Raw genomic sequence first — 19,921 nt, forward strand, 5'->3', positions numbered from 1 at the left:
AATATTCCGTTTCATTCAAGCGCATCCAGGGTCTAGCTGCAGTCTTGTTTGGCTAAGGTCAGACGAGACTGGGTTCTCCAATAAAAATAAATCTCAAATTAATTATGGCCTCAAGCGAGGGGCCAGACGTTTGGAGCTGGTGCTCTGCAGTCTGGTTTTGGGGCCTTCCATATTTTTCCCCCCTCTTTCTCTCCCCAACCCTTCCTCTTTTTTAGTTTTTCAATAATTGTAGGGTGGCTGAGAGGAACGGGGAAGTTGGAATTGGGTCTCTTTAGAGGGACGTGATTACATCCAGTGTGAAATCCATGATTCCCTTCACAAAAGCCAGCATAGTATAGAGGTTAGAGTGCCGGATAAGGATCAGGGAGACCCGAGTTCAAATCAATGTTCAGCCATGAAACTCACCAGGTGACTCTGGGCCTGTCATAATCTTGCAGCCTAAGCAACTTCACAAGGTTGTTGTGAGAAACATAACTATGTTCACCTCTCTGGGCTCCTTGGAGGAAGAGTGGGATAGAAATGTAAAACATAAAGAAAATGCAATAAAGAAAAAGCCAGGGTGGTGTTGTGGCTAGAGTGTTGCACTAGGACCGGGGAGGCCCGAGTTCAAATCCCCATTCAGCCATGATACCTGCTGGGTGACTCTGGACCAGTCACACATCTCTCAGCCTAAACTACCCCACGGGGTTGTTGTGAGGAGAAACTTAACTATGTGCTCTGGGCTCCTAGGGGAAAGAGTGGGATATAAATGTAACGAAACAAACAAAGAAGTTGTGATGGCCAAAGCAAAGCCATCACAGGATGGCCTTGCTTCTCTGCCACAGGATGTGGTCATTCTTTGCCACAGGATATGGTGGTGGCCACTAGCTTGGATGGCTATAAAAGGGTTTAGACAAAGTCATGGAGGACAGGTCTATCAGTGGCTACTAGGCTGGTGGCTATAGGCCACCTCCAGTCTCAGAGGCAAGATGCCGCTAAATCCCAGTTGCAGGGGTGCAACAGCGAGAGAGGGGGCAAGCATGTGGACTTCTTGACGGCACCTGGTGGGTCACTGTGTGAAAGAGGATGCTGGACTAGATGGGCCTTGAGCCTGATCCAGCAGGAAGGCCTTGCTTGTGTTCTTATGTTAAGGCTCGGTGCCACAACACACGATGTGAAACATCAGTGCTCCTGAGCATGTGCAAAGAGCCTTTCCCATATCCCTGAATAACCACAGTCAAGGTCAACACAGCTGGAATTAGAGGAAGAATTTCCTGAGCAAATATAATGGCTGGCTTCCAGACTAAGCTTCTCGATAATACTACTCAGGAGTTCTAAGGGACTACTTAATTTCAATAGGACTACTCGGAATTAATTTAGTTTGGATGTCAGCCAGTGTCTTTGGCCCTGGCTAGCACTCCTTCTTCTTCAAAAGATACCAGTGGAAATCAACTGCACATTCCTGTCTCCAAGGCATATGCATTTGCTTACTTTGGTAGCATCCATGTTTTGACTGAGTGGGTCTGTCGCGCTGCTATTGCCACAGCTATATATACCATGAGGAATTGGTCTCTGAAAGTTATTGCTCTATATGTGGGGAGGATTGCTACTTTTTTCCCTGACACGGATCTTATGCCTTTAATCGCTATGTGATGAGATTTGCAAAGAAGCTCTTCTTATTTACATCCTCATGCTGGGTGAGATCGACCCTGTTGAATTGCTGCCTGTCCCATAGCTGGTAAGGGAGTGTTTGCAAAAATTAGTCTATGATGCCTCTCCTTTACCATGCCAAAGACCAGTCCTTACCAATTTCAGTGTAAAAGGAAATTCACAAAAACAATGGTGTCTTCTTGGTTATGGATCTCTTCTTTGCTTGCGCAATGTGTGTGTGTGTGTGTGTTTGTTTTAAACAGTGCAAAATTCTGTCCCAGAATTGTAATGGCTGGTTTGTCCCTAGATTTGTTTGTCCCTATCTGCTTTTTTGCAGATCCAAACTAACTCCCAGTTCTGGCTCTCAGATTCTAAACTCAGGAGGGCTAGCTGATAGCATTAAAAAATTAACTGCCACCTCTCATGTGTTGGATTGGCTAGGTGGTGGATGGGTTTTGGCTCATTTTGCTGCCAAGGAGAGAGAGAGAGAGAAATTCTTCTAACTCACTGCATGAGCTGTGCTTTGGTTTAAACTATAAAGAAAGCCTAAACAGCTGTGACCACATTTACTCATGTATAAAGCTGCCACACTGAATCATATTATCAGTACACCTTGCTCAGTGTTGTATCTACTTAGCAAGAGCTAAGCCCTCCAAAGCATCAAGCAGGCATCCATCCCTATCTGGATATGTGGGCTAGAACTTGAAAATTTCTGCACAGAGACCATGTACCCTGCCAGCGAAATAAAGCCCCTCTGTTATCTGCCACCCTGTTGAAATGTATGATGTAAGCTGCTTGCAGACAGGGACCTTTTTAGTGTTTTGCTTCTGAAACTATAAAGAGCCTTGCCCACGGATTCTAACAGTCATCAACATGCTGTGTAGTGCCCCAGCTCTCCTGGTCTTCAGATGGCTATTAAAAATTTTCCTATTTTGCAGCATATGGGGGACAAATTGAGGCAGTTTCTCCCACTATAGGTTGTACATTTTTTGGAAACAAAAAACCAAAAAACTGTGTCCTCTTATTACTCAGATTTACTGTATTTTCTTTTCTTTCTCAGTCTATTTTGTGACTGCTTCGAGGCTGCCCTCGCAAAACAAAAAGCAGTATATCTACAAATCCACCCATTCATAAAACATGGAGGTCTATTTAATTTCTTTTATAACCTCAGTATTCAGCTGTTTTATGTGTTCTTATAAAGCCAATAAAAACCAAGAGAGTTCTTTATGGAGCAGGTCAAGATAAGAGGTATACTGCATAGCCATTCAAACGTATAACTCCAAAGGGCCATGGCTCTCATCAGGTCCCCAGAGGTGGGACTACAACTCCTATCATCCTTCAACCATTGTGGCTGGGGATGATGGGAGTTGGACTCCAATAAGATCTGGGGAGCCCAGTTTGAGAACACCTGTACTTCACAAAGTGCATTGACTTGGAAGCAAATTTCTATTGTTATGTATGGAACTTCTTTCCAAATAAGCTTAGATGTAACTTGATTCTGTGCATCTTCCCTTGGAAGTAAGTATCACAGAGAGAGAGAGAGAGAGTGTGTATCAACTAGAGTGTGTACCAATTAGCCATCTTTCTAACATGCTGGAATCTCATGGCATTGCCACAGAGTGTACAGCATGACTGCAGAATGTAAAAAATAATAATACCCATGTGGTTTTCCAGTTCTTCTTCTTCTTCTTATTAATTCGATTTCTGTACTGCCCTTCCAAAATGGCTCAAGGCGGTTTACAAAGAGAAATAACAAACAAATAAGATGGCTCCCTGTCCCCAAAGGGCTCAGATTCTAAAAAGAAACATAAGACATTATTCCTTCTCCCAAAATGCCATATTTCAATCATTTGATCCAAACGATTGTTCCTGAATCTCTAGCAAAGCGGCGGGGGGGTGGGGAGATATAAAGCCAACTCCCTCCTTCTCTCAGCTTAATCCTTGTCCTGCTGAACAGGAAGGAATATACATCTATCTTAGTAAAAATTAAATTTAAATCTGTCTCCATGAACTCTGTAGAGAACGTGATCACATCCCTTCCGAGGCTTTCCTCTGCTGCATGGGAGACACGCCCAGCTCATCCAAATCAATGGTTAAAGGGGCGTTTATACTTTTAGGATTGCATCCTTTGAGTTAAAGGGAAACTGCGTGATCAAGTCAGCAGGTTTGCTTTTTATTTGTCTGTTTGTTTTGTTTTAAACTAGCTATGCCTCGAAGTTGTTTGTTTGTTGGAATAATCAGTATGATGGGCTGGTTTCTCTCAGTTCATTTCCATGCCATCTCCACGAATCTTTTAGTAGCATGAAAACAACGATCCCCGAGTGCCAAAAACCAAGTAATCTTTCCAGATATTCGGAAGCAGTAAGCATAGAAAACGAATCGTAACTTTTAAAAGCTACAGACACAAAACCATCCGTTTTGAAGGATGCAGACGCTCTTTTAAAGTTGCAAACCAGCAGCAAGCCAAAGGGCCCTATCCTGCAGAAACTTTCTGAAGTTGTGATAGGCAAAAAAAAAATCCAAGTGTGTCGAGTCCGTGCATCATGACGTTGCTAACAACAACAAAACCACACAATAATAAGTAATTATTGAAATTACTTCTATAGGGATCGCACCATTTTCCTATCTGCCTCCCATCGCTTCTGTCCAGCTAGAAACTGGTCCCTGGCAAATGAAATTCAGAGTTGAATCTATTCCTTCTTAGCTAAGCATACCGCCTACTTACAAAACAACTCAACGGCTTTGATCATCCTGCAAATCCCTAACAACCTGGTTGAGTAATTTTGGCTCCAGTACTGAGTTTGGGTACTTCGGTTTCATTGATTTCAATGGGATTTACAGAATCTAGTTCTGTGTGCAGGATTGCAACGGGTATATCGTGTGGAGAGAAAGAGAGAGAGGCCACGTGTAGTGGTAGAAGAAGACAAAAAGAATAGTTGTGTCTGTGTGTGTGTGTGACAGATCCAAAAGTCCTAAACCTACCCGGGTTTCTTAATCTTGAGTCCCCAGATGATGTTGGACTACAACTCCCATCAACGCCAGCCAGAAAGGCCCAACCCACAACATCTGAGGATGTTGAAAAACCATGTCCTGCAAAGACCCGGAGACCTTTCCTGCTCTTTCTCCTCTTTCTCGTTTTATGGGAATCATAATCTCGTGTGCGGACTTCTTGTTTCAAAAATGGGGAAATCCTTTGCAACAACCAAGAGAGCTTCTGGGCTCCAAACTTCGTTTTCCCTGAAGTCCTCATGTCAATTCCCACTCTGTTGCGGGAGGGCTGTGCGTGTGTGGGGGAGAAATGCCCTCTAATCTCTCCTCAAGCCCCACTTGTCCACATCCATGTTTTATTAGAACTTAACTTCGAAAGGAAATTGGTTCAGATTTCTGTTTCTAAAATAAAATGCCGAGCAAGCCCTGAACCAAAACCTCGAAAGCGAAGGGAGTGTGGTAATTATAAACAGTCTGTCTCTTTATTTATTGGAAATGAGAGTCAAACGGATCTCTTTCTCTCCCCCCCGCCCCCTTCCCAGAGGTGGCCGTTATTATTTTTTTTAAGTACTTACATTTTGTCAATTTTTGGTCTTTCTTCCCTCCCTCTTTCTCCCCCCGCCCCTCGCAGCCGCCCGTTTCCCTGATTCTTTACATAAACTTTGTCAATTTCAGAACTTGGAATTCACTGGCGGATTTTAAGGGCGATCAACCGGTTTCAAATACGTACTAGGTCACCCAAAGGTCAATATTGCCTTTTCAGGGACCTCCTGAGTGACCTGGATGGCTTGCTATTCTCACCTGGCACTGATGATGATGATGATGATGATGGATGATGATGGATGATATTTTCAATATTTTATTATTTTACTTATTTGTTGAGTCTGGTTAAAATCTGGACGCTTTTTCCTTCGAAAAATTGGGTCGTAAGGTCGAATCCAGTGCGCACTTACTTGGTACGCACCCCCCCCCACTGGATTCCATGTTACTTCTGAGTAAATGTGCATAGGATCGGCTGTATAGTTCTGAGTTAAGCATGCATAGGATCGGGCCGCATAGCTCTGAGTAAATATGTACAGGATCAGAGAAACCCACTGCATTCCATGTTACTTCTGAGTAAATATGCGTAGGAATCGGGCTGCGTAGTTCTAAGTAAACATGCATAGGATCGGGCTGCAGATGTTCGCGCAGTTTAGCTGGACAGAATGTATGTGTGAAGCGGGGGCGTGCGGTGGGGTGGGGTGGGGGGGGGAGTGGAAGCTCCAGAGAAGGAGGCGGCGAGCCAAGGGTTAACTCGGATTTCTTTTAATTGAATGCCAGCCTCAGTGGCCCCAGGCAGAGGGGGACCTGACCCCGCTAGCAGCATCCAGATGTGCAGATCTCCGGGGACACCGCTGCAGACCCACGCTCGGATTGTAAAGCAGACAAGCCTGGGAAGGGGGAGGGGGAAGGCGGCCTTTATCCCCCCCCCCGCCCCGCAGCAATCCCCCGGCTAGAGACAACCTCAAGCGCGGGCAGGCGGCGAACCCGTCTCTCCAGGTCTGCTCCGTCTGAACGCGCGCGGGTCGGGGGGGTCGGGGACTGACTGTAGCTGAGCTGATGGGGGCTGATTTGGGGGAGGCGGGGGGGCAGAGGGGAGGGGCCAGGGGGGCTGAGCAGGCTTCTCTTGCCGCCGCGGTGCAGACCCTCCTCTGGAAGGAAGAGACCCTCTCCCTCAACCTGGCATCTCTCTCTTCAGTTGCAGCCTAAACAAATCCAAGCTTGGGGCGGGGTGGGGGGAGGGAGGGAGGCGCAAGGGGTCTGGCAGTCCCTTTGGGTCACCCCCACCATCTCACCCGCCCCCCCTCCGGACTAAAATCCCCAGGAGGAAAGGAGGGGGAGAAAAAGCTGGACGCTGAATCAGGTAATAATCATCCCTGGAGGGGCTCTGCGAAGAAGCTGCGTGGAAAGAATAATTTCCTTTCCCCCGTTTCTTGACTCCTTGAAGGGGCCCCCTCCCTTTCTTCTGTCCTTTCTTTTTTCACTGCTCAGCAGCTATAGCACTGCTGTCGCGGAGGGGGGGTGTGTGTCTGGGGAGGGGAGGGTGCGTTTGATCCCTTAGGAAAAGTTCACCTTGGAGTTGAGCAGTTTGGAGAAATCGCATCGGGACCCCCACCCCCACTCCCACTCCCACCCCACCCCGCCCCCCCCCCTTCAGAAGCAGTTGTTGAGTTGACTCTTTGGTGTTCTCCGAACAGTTGCTCTAGGAAATCTTCTCTGGGTCTGCTTTGTCTAAAGGAAGGCGGTTTGCAGGGTGTGAGTGATCAGAAAGAAATGGGCATTGTGTTTCTGGAAGAATAATTAATAATAATGCTAATAGTGATTGATAATAATCAATTAATAATACGCCTTTGAAATCATGTCTGTCGGCAAGAGATAGACCCCATCGACTTACTTGCAACCAGGCCCCGTAAAATAAAGTCGCAGATAATAAGCTCCATTCCACACAGTAAGATTTATTTCCGAGCACACGTAAGATCAGGCTGCAGATCCCAATGGAACATAATTGATTCATTTTCCATTCATTCATTAGTTCGTTCATTCATTCATACAATTTTATAGACCGCCCTTCCTGAAGTGGCTCAGGGCGGTTTACATTAACATCAAAACCAAAGAATAAAACAGTTGAAAACAAGAAACATTGCAGCGATCGTATGCATGCATTACTTGTGAGGAAGCCCCAGTGCTAGCAAGTAGGGCTTACTTGCTAGCCATGCACTGTGACTGCAGGAGTTGCAACTCAAAAGCTGGATCCTATGCGCCGTGAGGTTTGCTGCCAAGGAAACGTGCGGAGGATCGGGGCTGCATGGCATTAAGAATACACTTTTTAAAAAATGGTTTGTGTGTTCTGTACCTTTTACCGGCTCCTAAACATACTGCCCGCAAAGAGCCTTCAGCTAGGGCGGGATACATTGCATAAGTAAATAAAACTCGGAAAATCTCCTCCTCCAGTGCATAGCACCTCTGGAAGTTTAGCACTTGCCTTTAGACCTAAGAAGCAGCCAGCCAGAGTTTATTTCATAATAACTATTCGCCAGAGCCAGGAGGATTGGCATTTCAGATAGTCCTTTAAAACAACAATAACTGTAGAAGTAGGGTGTTTGTATTGTTTTACCTCAGTTGCTTACTTGTGATGTGGATGGGTTCAAAAACTCTAGATCCACAACTCTTCGAACTGGAGAGAGGCGTCACCCACTAGGGTAAAAAATTTTGCACACTTGGGATTAACTTCTATAGAGCAAAGTAGGACTGACTGTTGTACAAATCCCTGAAGCGCGGGGCATCAATGCATCTTTAAAAAAAATTAAATACACCTTTGGAAATTAGGTGTGTCCCAGAGCTGGTTTAATCAAATAGTGCCTGCAAGATTATTGATAAACCGCTATTGATAATTACATGCATTCCAAATAGACCCATTTTCTGTTGTTTCAAAGGGAGGGGTCGATTGCTCTATACATAAGCCACTTCCTATGCAAACGTTCATTTGGGGGGGAACCCAGCAGCAAACAGGTGCTTTAAAATGCCATCGAGCAAGTTGACAAAATCCCTCCTGAAAAAATACAGCGTGAAAGAAAAGGAAAAGTATTTCTTTTTGGCACGCACACACACACAGTCGACTTTAATGTCCTTACCTTAGCTGCATCTTTACTGGAAAGAACTGGGACAATTTTCAGAGCCCCAGGTTAGAAGGAAAAGAAGCGCCTCCAATTTACCATTAAAATTCTCCTCTGGCTTGTGGAGAAGAAGGGATCGTTTTTATTATCTGCCTAAGATCATATTTTAATTTTCTTTTTTAAATATGGAAAGCAGGACTGAATTCTAGATCACCTTCCTCGAAATATTGCCTGCCCCGGAAATAATAATAATAAAATAAAATAAAAAATAAATAAATAAATAAATAATAATAATAATAATGGAGGGGAACGGAAATGTAGCGACTCAAGTTGCAGCCCTAAGTATAGTCACTAGAGAGTAATTGCCACTGAACCCTAGGGGATTTCCTTCCGAGTAATTGCGCTTAGGATCGGACTGCGTGCCTGGTCTGTTTGCTTCGACTCCGCGAGGTTTTTATAATCCCCGATAAACTAACCATTGAACCTGCTGCCTAGATCTGATGAGAGCAATCTGAGGAATCCCTGCCCCCTAACCGGCCAATAGGCTAGACAGGAGGACCGACGCGCATCTCACTCCCTCCACCCCGATCCCCAAGTGCGATTGTTCTGCTTCTTATCTAACGGGAGCAAATATCCTGTATGTACTCCCCCCCCCACCACCACCGCCAAAAAAATCTAATCATTTTTTGATCAAGAAGGCAGGGACCAGCCAGCAGACAAAGTTTCCCTCCTTAAGTGACTTCACTTCCCAAAATTAGCAGGGAGGGGGGAAAAGTTTCATCCGGTTAACTGTCTCTCTTTCACTTTGCTGCGAGAAGCACCCAAAATCAGTCAGAGAGGGAGGGAGAGAGGGGAGGAGGGCAATCGCCAACGGGACGCGCCAGGCGGGGAGAAAAGCGGGACTTTGGGCTCCTTCGGTCGCCAGCGAAAACCGGGTCAATGTGTGGACTATTGAGGCGATCGGCCGGGATTCCTTCTCAATGGACGGGACGATTAAGGTAAGAGGCGGCTGGGTGGGCGGCAGCGGAGGGGGGCTGCGGTTGATGGCGCAGAGGGAGAGAAAAGTAGGACGCCGGAGGGGACATTTATGTGTGTGCGTGTGCGGGGGGAGGCCTGGAGATGATGGGGTCCCTTGGAGATGAGCGATCGCCCCGCACAAGCCCAGTCTCTTTCTCCTCTCTCGCCTCGGTGGGCATTGTGCAGCCGCTTTCTTGCACCGGGGGCGGGGAGGGGGGGCAGAGCGCAACCCCGCGTCTAGCGGCCACATTGCAGCCTGCAGTCCGTCTGCCCCGACTCCCCCCACCGCCCGTCTCCATCCCTTGATGTTGCGGTCGGGATTCGGTCGGGATCTCTTGCGTTATTGCGCGTTCTTTCCCTCCTCTCTCCCCACCCTCTCTCCCCCCGGTTGCCGGCAGATCGGGGGGGGAAGAGCGGGCTCCGGGACATCCTGCGAGCCCCCGTGGCTTGAGCACTTGAAGGACTCCTCGCGGGTGTTTGGGGGAAGGGTCGCAGCGCGCGCCGGCGGGGCGGCGTTTAGCAGAGTCTGGGGGTGGAAGCGGCAGCCTGTCGAGCGGGATTCAGGAGCCGCTGAGAAGCACCTCCCGTTTTCCTGCTTTGGGGCTGCCTGCTCGAAAGGCGAAGATGAGAGGCCGCGCCGCCTCTTCTCTTTATGGGATTTCATTGCGGGGAAAGGGGTGAGGTGAGGCGATCTTGTTTGGGCAGGTTCAGACGCCGAGCAATGGGGCTTCTCTCAGCCTCCGCCACTTTCGGGAGTGGGTCCCCCCCCGCCGCCGCCGCTCTCTCTCTCTCTCTCTCTCTGGGGGCCAGATCCTCCTCTCCAGTCCTTGGGGTGGGGTGTGCCCGTCGGGTTCTGCCGACAGACGCCCACAAACCCGCCCCCTGTCACTGGCCGCCCTGCTTGGGGAGGGTGGGCTGCGAGCCAAAGTGACAGCCCTTCAGGAAAGGCGAGCCGGGGCTAGAGGGTGCTGTTTGCCCGGCACGCGTGCGGATCTGGGCCACGTGAGAGAGTAGTGTGCCTCCTGCCGCTGCCGCTGCCCCGCCCGGGTGTGCAGCTGCTCCTCTGCGCCTCTCTTCTGCCTTTGCGAAGAGGCGGCCCTCCGAGCTGGGCGTTTTGTTGTTTTCCGCTGTGCTGCTGCTGCTGCTGCTGCCGCCTGGCATGAAACCGACGAGACGCGAAGCCAGGCAGCGCTGGGGAGGGTTTTTTCAAACCCGAGCTTTATGGGCTGGGCGGGGTGTCCGCAACTTCCCTTCCTCCGCCTTCGCTCCCGCCATGGATCGGTCTGCTGCAGACTCTCAACTGCTGCTGGGTGGGGAGGAAAGTGGGGCAAGCCCTAGAGCTTTGTCAAGCACCGAGAGCGGCCCAGCTCCCCATCCCAGACTCCTGGCCTCCGGCCACAGCCTTGTGGGCTTCCAATCCCCCTTTCCCTACAAGCCCTGGCCTCTTCCCGAGGAAAGGAAGTGGGAGAGAGAGCCAGGAAGGCAGCCAGTCACGGGCCTGCCCTGCGCAGCCTCAGGTGGTAGAGTCCTCCCCTGGCGCTGGCCTGGGCTGTGCCATTTGAAGCCAGCAATTTGTTCCTCGGTTTCCACATTTGTATCCCGCTCTTCTTCCAAGGAACCGCACATGACCAGCTTTGTTTATTTCTCTATGTAAACCACTTTGGAAACACTTGTTGAAAAGCAGTATATAAATATTTATTATAGTAGTTTATCCTCATGGCCACGCAGTGAGTTACATGGCAGAAAAGGGATTGGAACTCCAGTCTCCCTGGTCCTAGTCCAACTCTCTAACCACTACATCACAGGAACATAGGGAGCTGCCATATACTGAGTCAGACACCATTGGCCTATCTAGCTCAGTATTGTCTTCACAGACTGGCAGCGGCTTCTCCAAGGTTGTAGGCAGGAGTCTCTCTCTCAGCCCTATCTTGGAGATGCTGCCAGGGAGGGAACTTGGAACCTAGTGCTCACACACTTCTAGTCTCCCTTTCATATGCAACCAGGGCAGACCCTGCTTAGCTAAGGGGACAAGTCATGCTTGCTGCCACAAGACCAGCTCTCCTCTCCATGCTGGCTCCCAGATGAAGATGTCCTTGTTGCAGAGCTGTCTGGGTGTTTACTAGACCTCCATGCTGCAGTACAAAATGTATTTATTAGTTTAGTTTTACTATCCTGCTATTCCTCCAAGGAGCCCAGAGTGGTATTGGTGGGCTCTCCCCACAACAACCCTGTGAGAGAAGTGATTTGCCCAGAGTTGCCCAGTGAGTTGCATGGCTGAATGGGGATTCTTAACTGGAGTCTTTCCTGTCCTCATCCAGCACTCTAACCCAGGGGTGGGCGACCTTGGCCCTCCAGCTGTTGTTGCACTATAACTCCCATCAGCCCCTGCCACGGTGGCTAATAGGGGTGATAGGAGTTGTAGTCCAACATCTGCAAAAGGGCTGAAGTGGAGCAGCCTTGCTCTAAACATTACACCTCACAGGCTCCCTCCCTATTATTGACTCTACCCAGGGAAAGATTTTAGGACTTCTCTGTAAGGCAAAATCAGGAACTACAAAAGTATATATTTAGAAAGTAGACTTTGGGGCTTTGCCAGGAGGTCAAGCCAAGCCAGGGGTGGCTGAAAGAGAAAATTTTGAAGACAAACAATATTGTCCCAAATACCCAAAGAAACCCTAAGACCTGGGCGATGGGCAAAGATATCTCCAAGAGCGGGCAGAGAGAGACTCCTGCATGCAACCTTGGAGAAACTGCTGCCAGTCTGTGAAGACAATCCTGAGCTAAGTAGACCAAGGGTCTGACTCCGTATATGGCAGCTGCCTATGTTCCTAAGAGTTTGCAATGCAAATGACAGGCTCTTACCAGACAGGAGGCTACTACTGATGCACCTGGCCGCAAAGTCCTAACAGTAACGGGCACTGGATGCAGCTGGGGCTGTTCTTCTGTGTGCCTTTGGTTTGCCACAATCTAACAGATGGAGGAGGAAAGAGCTACAGGACAGGGAGGGAGGCATTTGCACCACCGAAAAGGGAACCAACTGCTACCCACAGGGCTTGTGGGAGGAGAGCTGGTCTTGTGGTAGCAAGCAGCACTTGTCCCCTTTGCTAAGCAGGGACCACCCTGATTTGCATTTGGATGGGAGACTACACATGAGCACTATAAGATATTCCCTTTAGGGGATGGAGCCACTCTGGGAAGAGCATCTGGCTACTTGCATGCAGAAGGTTCCACGTTCCTTTCCTGGCAGCATCTCCAAGAGAGGGCTGAGAGAGACTCCTGTCCTGCCTGCAACCCTAGAGAAGCTGCTGCCAGTCTGTGTAGACAATCCTGAGTTAGATGGAGCAGTGGCCTGACTCAGTATAAGGAAACTTCCTATGTTCTTATGACTACATGTGTGAGCACTGTAAGAGATTCCCCTCAGGGGATGGCGCAGCTCTGGGAAGAGCAGAAGGTTCCAAGTTCCCTCCCTGGCAGCATCTCCAAGAGAGGGCTGAGAGAGATGCCTGCCGGCAACCTTGGAGGAGCCTCTGCCAGTCTGTGAAGACAATACTGAGCTAGATAGACCAATGGTCTGACTCCTATGTCTGTCTGCCTGTGTTGGCCCAACTTTCAAGTTAGAGCTCTGCTTGTATACTTCAGCTCTGTTTTTATGGCATCTGAAACATAGCCTGATTGGCATTTGTCTGTCTACATCATGTCTTCTAGAGCAGAAGCAAGCTGAATCTAGTCTTGCTTGGCCATTGGCCAGCCTTTCTTGGATAGAATCTCTATCAGCCACAGGTTGGATCTGGAATTTACAGTATAACTGAGCCTACTCTGGATTGCTTAACAGTCAAGTTAGGGATGCTCAAACTTGGGTTCCCAGAGGTCCTTGCACTACAACGCCCATCATTCTCAGCCACAATGGTCTTCAGCCACTGCATCTTGGGATGATGGGAGTTGTAGTTGTTGTAATCAATGCTAGGTTGATCTCTGCAGCTTTATCTATGTTAATATATCTATATACAGCACTAAAGGCTATGTAAGTAAACTAGTATTTTTGAAGATGCTTGTTCTCTTGAGTACTTATATCATTCATTGTCAAAGAGGATCTTCTTGTTAACCCAGCGGGAGAAGGATTTCCTAAATTATTTATTTATTTATTTATTTATTTATTTATTTATTTATTTGATTTTTATACTGTCCTTCCGAGCTGGCAATTAAAAAACAGAAATCATTAAAAACAATTAAAACAGAAATACAAATATAAACACCAATTTAAAAACATCTTTAAAAAACAATTAAATGGGAACTTTGCATACCCTGCAGTTTTCTGATATAGATTGTGGCTTGTTTAAATACTGAGGTGTGAAAAGTCATCTAATTAGGGGCAATTTTTGACACAGCAACATCTGGGTACCCAAGTTGGAGAACCGTTGAGTTAAAGGCATAGCTCTTCTGTGTTAAGTATGTTGACATAAGAAACTGCCATATACTGAGTTAGACCCTTGGTCCATCTAGCTCAGGATCGTCTACACAGGCTGGCAGTAGCTTCTCCAAGGTTGCAGGCAGGAGTCTCTCTCAGCCCGATCTTGGAGATGTTGCCAGGGAGGGAACTTGCAACCTTCTGCATGCAAGCAGGCAGGTGCTCTTCCCAGATTGGCCCCATCCCCTAAGGGGAACATCTTAGAGTGCTCAAACATGTAGTCTCCCATCCAAATGCAATCCATGGCATGCCCTGCTTAGCAAAGGGGACAATTCATGCTTGCCACCAGAAGACCAGCTCTCCTCCAAGTCTTGTTCTCTTGCTTAAAATTAAAAAAAGTGCCTTTTGGTAGAGTGATATCCCACATTTGTGCCCCAGATGTGGAAATGTATTTGTATTATCACAGTTCACAGACACCACAGCAAACTGCATTTCCAGAGAAGAAGAGGCAGCAGTTATCATTTATGGAAAAAGCCATTTATTATGATGATTTTCAGAGGTCAGGGTTTCTCCTAACCGGATTGCACTCTATTTTGTGGGGTTGACTTGGTGGTGTTCTGAATTTGCATTCCCTGCCCCTCAGATCTCATCCTCTAACTAGCACAGCAAGAATAAATTAGGCAACCATTTGCATAAAGTAGATACAGGTTGCAGAATGAGTAGTGCAATCTTATGAGTTTCTACTGAGAATTGCAGTTTTTCTTGGGTTACCTTGGTACAGTTGATTGATTTTTGTGTGTGTTTTCTTTTAGTGCAAATTAAGCAGCTATATATGTGCCTGGCCTTTTGGGGATTCAGCAGGGGAATTCACAAGAATCAGGGCCTTCTCAGTGACTTCTCCAGTGTTTTAGAATGCCCTCCCCTGGGAGGCTGGGTAAACCCCCACACTGTATACTTTCAGGCGTATGGTGAAGACCTGATTTTCTATGATTGCTTTTGGTCTTGGGTGAACTCTCTGGTTACTTGTTTTGGTTTAGCCACTGTGATCATTGATTATTTTATTTTGTATTTGTATTTGTGTTAATTTGTTGTTGCAAACCACTTTATTATTATTTCTTGTTTACACAATCAGACAGGTGTTATTGACAAGTTTGTTTTATCCAGACATTGAATCCTTCCCAAGGACCTGGGATGGCTGAATTTTATTATCAATATTGTACTTGTTGTTGTTATAGATATCGTCGCAGAATATAGGCTGTTTATTATTATTATAGCTATTATGATAGGGATAATATTTATTTATTCGATTGGTAGTGTAGGGAATGGTAGTGTATAGTTTGTTTGTTTTTAAGTAGTAGCAATCATTATGATATACTTTCATATATATATATATATATAGAGAGAGAGAGAGAGAGAGAGAGAGAGAGAGAGAGAGAGATTTATTAGTAGTAGTACTTATTTAAAATATTTATACCCCGCCCCTCCAGTGCACTACTGCGAGGCGGCTCTCAACAATAAGATAGACACAGATACAATAAAAGTAATACAATTAACTTTTTTTTTAAAAAAAGTCAGATTAAAATCCACAATTATTAGGTTCAAATTAAAACTGAAAATTATAAAAAGCTAAAGAACCTGCCATATATAACAAAACAATATTGGAGCATTAAAAAGCCTCCTTTAAAAGGTGCGTTTTGAGATGTTTTTTAAAAAATACTGAGTGAGGGAGCATGGCGAAGCTCTTTGGGAGTGCATTCCAAAACCGAGGGGCCACAACCGAAAAGGCCCTGTCTCTAGTCCCTGCCAACCGATCTTTGTACTTTCAAAGCAAATGGGCCTTCCATAGGAAGCTGCCATATTGAATCAGACTTTGGTCCATCAAGCTCAGTACTGTCTGCACTGACTGGCAGTGGCTTTCCAAGGTTTCAGGCAGGAGTTCCTCCCAGCCCCACCTGGAGATGCTGCCAGGGATTAGACCGGAAACCTTCTGCATGCAAGCAGATGCTCTACCACTGAGCTGTAGCCCCATCCCCTAAGAGGAACATCTTATAGCAGATAGTGCTCACACATGTCATCTCCCATCCAAATGCAAACCAGGGTGGACCCTGCTTAGCAAAGGGGACAATTCATGTCTGCTCCCACAAGTCCAGCTCTTCCAGTGCACTCCTGGAGCTTCTGCCCAGCTGCAACAGTTTCCCCCATTCACTGCCACTGAAGGAGCTGATCTGTGCACCTGCAGAGATACACACTTAAAACCGCCTTGTCCATTTACAGGAGTGAAGAGGGCCCACATGGGCTGGAGTTTTATCTAGGGTGCTGGATTGAGGCACTGCATGTTTGGGATCCAAGCGTCTCACTGCAGCAGTGAATGTGGGAGAGTTGCTATTCTAGTTCTTTCTTGCTTGTAAATGGCAAGAATTTGCTCTTGCTGTTCAGCATGGCCCACAAAGTCTACGGTTGGAAATGTCCTGCTGTTGGTGAAGTCTGTTTTAAGAAACCATTTGGACATGTTAAAATTAATGCACATTGGCTCAAACCGTTGCTCTGCATATGTTTCTGGTCAAAAATGTGGCCCGTGATACAGCAGTTTTCTCATGCAGCTAATCTCCTGTACATCTGAAGCATCATTTCCCTGCATTTGTGGAGAGCAGCGTTTCAGGATGCCTATACTTCTCAGGATTTGTGCAGTCCTTGGACTCTAAATCCTAAATGCATTTATTGCAGATCTATGCCATAGTTCTAACTGAAGCTTGCATAGGGACCTAGGATTTTGTCCACAGCATTTTACTGAGGGAAGATTAAAAGTTGTCTTACCAGTTCCCGGACCCCACATGATCATGATCTTTGCAATCATGACTGCCAATCTGGAATGCACACGGTTCTCCTTAAATAAATAAAATTAAATGGCGCCCTGTCCCCAAAAGGCTCACAATCTAAAAACAAAACATAAGATAGACACCAGCAACAGCCACTGGAGGGATGCTGTGCTGGGGATGGATTGGGCCAGTTGCTCTCCACCTGCTAAATAAAGAGAATCGTCACTTTAGAAGGGTGCCTCTTTGCTCAGTTTTAGCATTGCAACTGGTATTTGGTCAAAACAAGATTTGTTTGATTTCCCTCCCTCCCCATGTTTTCCATGTGAACAGTTAAACAAAATGAATATTTGCAATGTGATGGAATATGATGCATCCGATTCCGAGCCATTCTGTGTGACCCAAATTAGAATTGATAGCCATAGTCAGCAACTAGAATCACTGGCAGGCCATTTGGAAAAGGAAGGGGGAGGATGGGGTCAGCTCCTGCTGGCCACATGGCTTGCAGTGAGTACGGCTACTGAAACCGCCCTCCCTGCAAATTCTTCTTTTACCTCTGGGTTAGAAGTTCAGAAGGCAAGTGCCATTCTGCAAAGGCTCAGATTCAGCCCCCGGGCTGCCATTTTTGGAATCTACACCCTCCACCTCAGAAAGGAACCGGAAAAAACTCAGCTGGACGCAACTGCCCATAGTCGACCATCCATTGGCTTGGGCACTGCTGTGTGGCCATCATGCCAGTGCCGGCTCAAGGGGTTGTGGCACCCTTGGCCAGAATAGTCCCCAGCACCCTAGTAGTCATTGACTGTGAGATGCTTTCTCTGCTTTCTGAGGAGGGAGGGAGGGAAAGGAGCTTCCACAAACCACTGACTGGGAAGAGCTCTGGGGATGGTGAGCCACGTCCCTGGTATTGCTCCACCCCCACAATTGGCATCAGACACAGGGAGTTGGGCCACTCTCCCATCCCTCCCAGTCAGCATTTCATTGAAATGCTGGCTGGGGAGAAGAGGGGGCACACTCCCAGCTGGCGAACCCACCAGCTTGGTGTGAAAGGGGGCAAGGGGGCCCCCTGGCTGTGGGCATGCCGTGGCTCCTTTCGGTACCTATTAACACTTGGCGCCCTTGGCCAGGGCCACTTTTGCCACTGCCTTAAGCCGGTCCTGCATCATGCTGCTGAGCAGATGTTTCTTTAAGGAAGGGGGTTCAAACTTGGGTCCCCACATGTTGTGGGACTACAGCTCCCATCATCCTTGAAGACACTGGCCAAAGGATTATGGGAGTTGTAGTCCAAGAACGTCTTGGGGCACAAGTGTGAGAACCCCTGCCTTAAGCACTGATGAGTGATATAAAACCACATTTAGTCCCATTGATGCATAAAGTGAAAGTCTGCCTTTCAAGAAGAACTTCCCTTTCTCGTTTGGTACCGTCTTCTCTTTTCTTTTGCTATGTAAAACCGCTTTGGAACTTGTTGCTGCAAAGCACTGTATACAGATTCTTACTAGATTTAGGTCTCGCACTTTGCTTTGATGACTTCCTCGATGTCAAAGATAGGCAAACTTCTTCTATGATGGATACATCTGGCGTAGCAAGGTCAGAAGGGCTCTGGGTTCAATAAATAATGCACTGCGTGGTCGGCGTTAAGGTGCGTGCTTGCCTACCATTTCCAGACCTGCTTGAAACATAGTAGGAATCTGGGTAGCTTCTTTCCTCTGTCGTTCACTTGAGAGAGGAAATTCAGCCCCTTACTGCCATGTGAGCCAGCAAGGAGGTGGTGGTAGAGACAGCAGGCAGAGGAGGGGCGAGGGTGTGGCCTTCATTGGCCCCCTTTTTCAGGGTGACCTGTGATGGCCCATGATCTCAGGACACTTTTGCCAAATCAGAGTTATGCCCCTGATAGATACAGTTGAAGAACCAATGTGGAATTAGTGCTGTGTATACTTTCCATAGTGTAAGAGAACTGTGAGAGGAAGCATGAAGAGAGGGAGATTTTCCAACTGATAGAAGAATGACGATTTAGAACAGAGGTTACCAAACTCTGTGTGTGTGGTTGTTTAAATACTTCTGTTTATTTATTTATTTGTTTGTTTGTTTTCAAATTTGTGGACTGCCCTAAATTTCCATCTCTCGGCAGTTTACAACAACATCAAGCAGATTAAAATGAAAACCTCCCTTTAGCTAAATATGCAACCCTTCAGCTAGTAAAATCTGGGGGTGGCTTACAAGAGCATAAAATGAAATCCCAGGAGGACAAAAATGGAAATAATCATATACAATATACAGCAGAGTAATAAAATACAAAGCGATCAAACCAGTAGAAATCAATAAAAAGTCACCAGAACAAATGCAGCACCTTTTCTGTGAACAGAAGGTCCCTAGTATCTCCAGGCAGAGTTGAGAAATACTTCTGTCTGAGAACTTGGAAAGGTTCTGCCAGTCAGGGTAGACAATATTGAGCTAGATGGACTAATGGTTAGTCTCCATATCAGATAATTTCTTGTGTTATGCTCCTGTGCTGTAAGGCCTGAGTAATTCAGGTATTCACCTGTGCTGGGAAGGTATCAGGTTTGGCTGGAGGTGATCTTCTTTGGAAAGGAGAGTCCATACAAGAGGCTCTGCAGCTGAAAGTCTGTGGTCACTGCCTGCTAGAAGATAAGCGGAGTTGAAGAAAGGCCTCATATGGTGGTGTGATGGCTCCTTAAAAGCCCAGAAGGCATCAGAATAAGAAGGTCATGTGAGAGAACTGGAAGAACAGTTTCAGTTTGACAAGAGAAGCCCGTGTGCGTGGTTTGCTGAGATTCTCTCCTTTGCAACCTGGGCTGTCTTAGGTCAGATGGACTAGAAACTAGAGAGAGTCTGCAGATAAGTTGTGCCTCTCCCCCCCCCCACAAATCTAAGCTTTACGTTATCGCGTTGTCCAGTGAGTTGTTGGCAATAAACAGTTAAATTATTAGAAGAGTTCTTCTGTGTGCCGCTGCTTTTGCATGTCCAGTACAAACTGGGTAGACTCATGTGGGGAGAGGGAGAGGAATGTGGAGGAGGGAAGGTTGCCAACAGCCACCTCCTTCTCTCCTTGTGCTTTTCTCAAGCTTTGCAAGGTTCTGGTTCTGAAGAACTGCTTTGACGGTGATGTCAGGGGCATTTTGCCACCCCGCTGGCACTCCAATAATATGCTGCCTGAGGCCACTGCATTACCTTGCCTTGTGAAAAGGCCACTCCTGCCTGTGCAACATCAAACATGTAAGATGCTTCCCTATAGTTGCACATTGCACATTTACAAAGGAGAGCTGGTCTTGTGGTAGCAAGCATGGATTGTCCCCTTTGCTACACAGGGCCGGTCCTGTCTTGCATTTGAATGGGAGACTACATGCGAGCACATTCTCATTAGGGCAGTGGTTCTTAATGCGGGGTCTGCCAGATGT

At 47.1% G+C, this 19,921-nt stretch overlaps 1 protein-coding gene across 3 annotated transcripts in view; it reads left to right on the plus strand.

Annotated features, from left to right (window-relative positions):
• The first annotated feature begins 6,042 nt into the window (after nt 1–6,042).
• Nucleotides 6,043–19,921, plus strand: part of FLI1 (Fli-1 proto-oncogene, ETS transcription factor) — a 94,399-nt gene continuing 80,520 nt past the window's right edge. Inside the window, exon 1 of one of the 3 annotated variants that reach the window (XM_053270198.1) lies at nt 6,043–6,156. Coding sequence is in view for 2 of the 3 variants with exons in the window: in XM_053270199.1 (XP_053126174.1) it covers nt 9,210–9,268 (59 nt within the window). In the remaining variant the exon portion in view is untranslated. Of the gene's footprint in view, nt 6,157–9,031; nt 9,269–19,921 lie in introns of those variants that run through there. The other 2 variants (XM_053270199.1, XM_053270197.1) reach the window with 2 other exon arrangements.

The sequence above is a fragment of the Hemicordylus capensis genome, chromosome 8 (assembly GCF_027244095.1).
Source record: "Hemicordylus capensis ecotype Gifberg chromosome 8, rHemCap1.1.pri, whole genome shotgun sequence".
Classification (NCBI taxonomy): Eukaryota; Metazoa; Chordata; class Lepidosauria; order Squamata; family Cordylidae; genus Hemicordylus; species Hemicordylus capensis.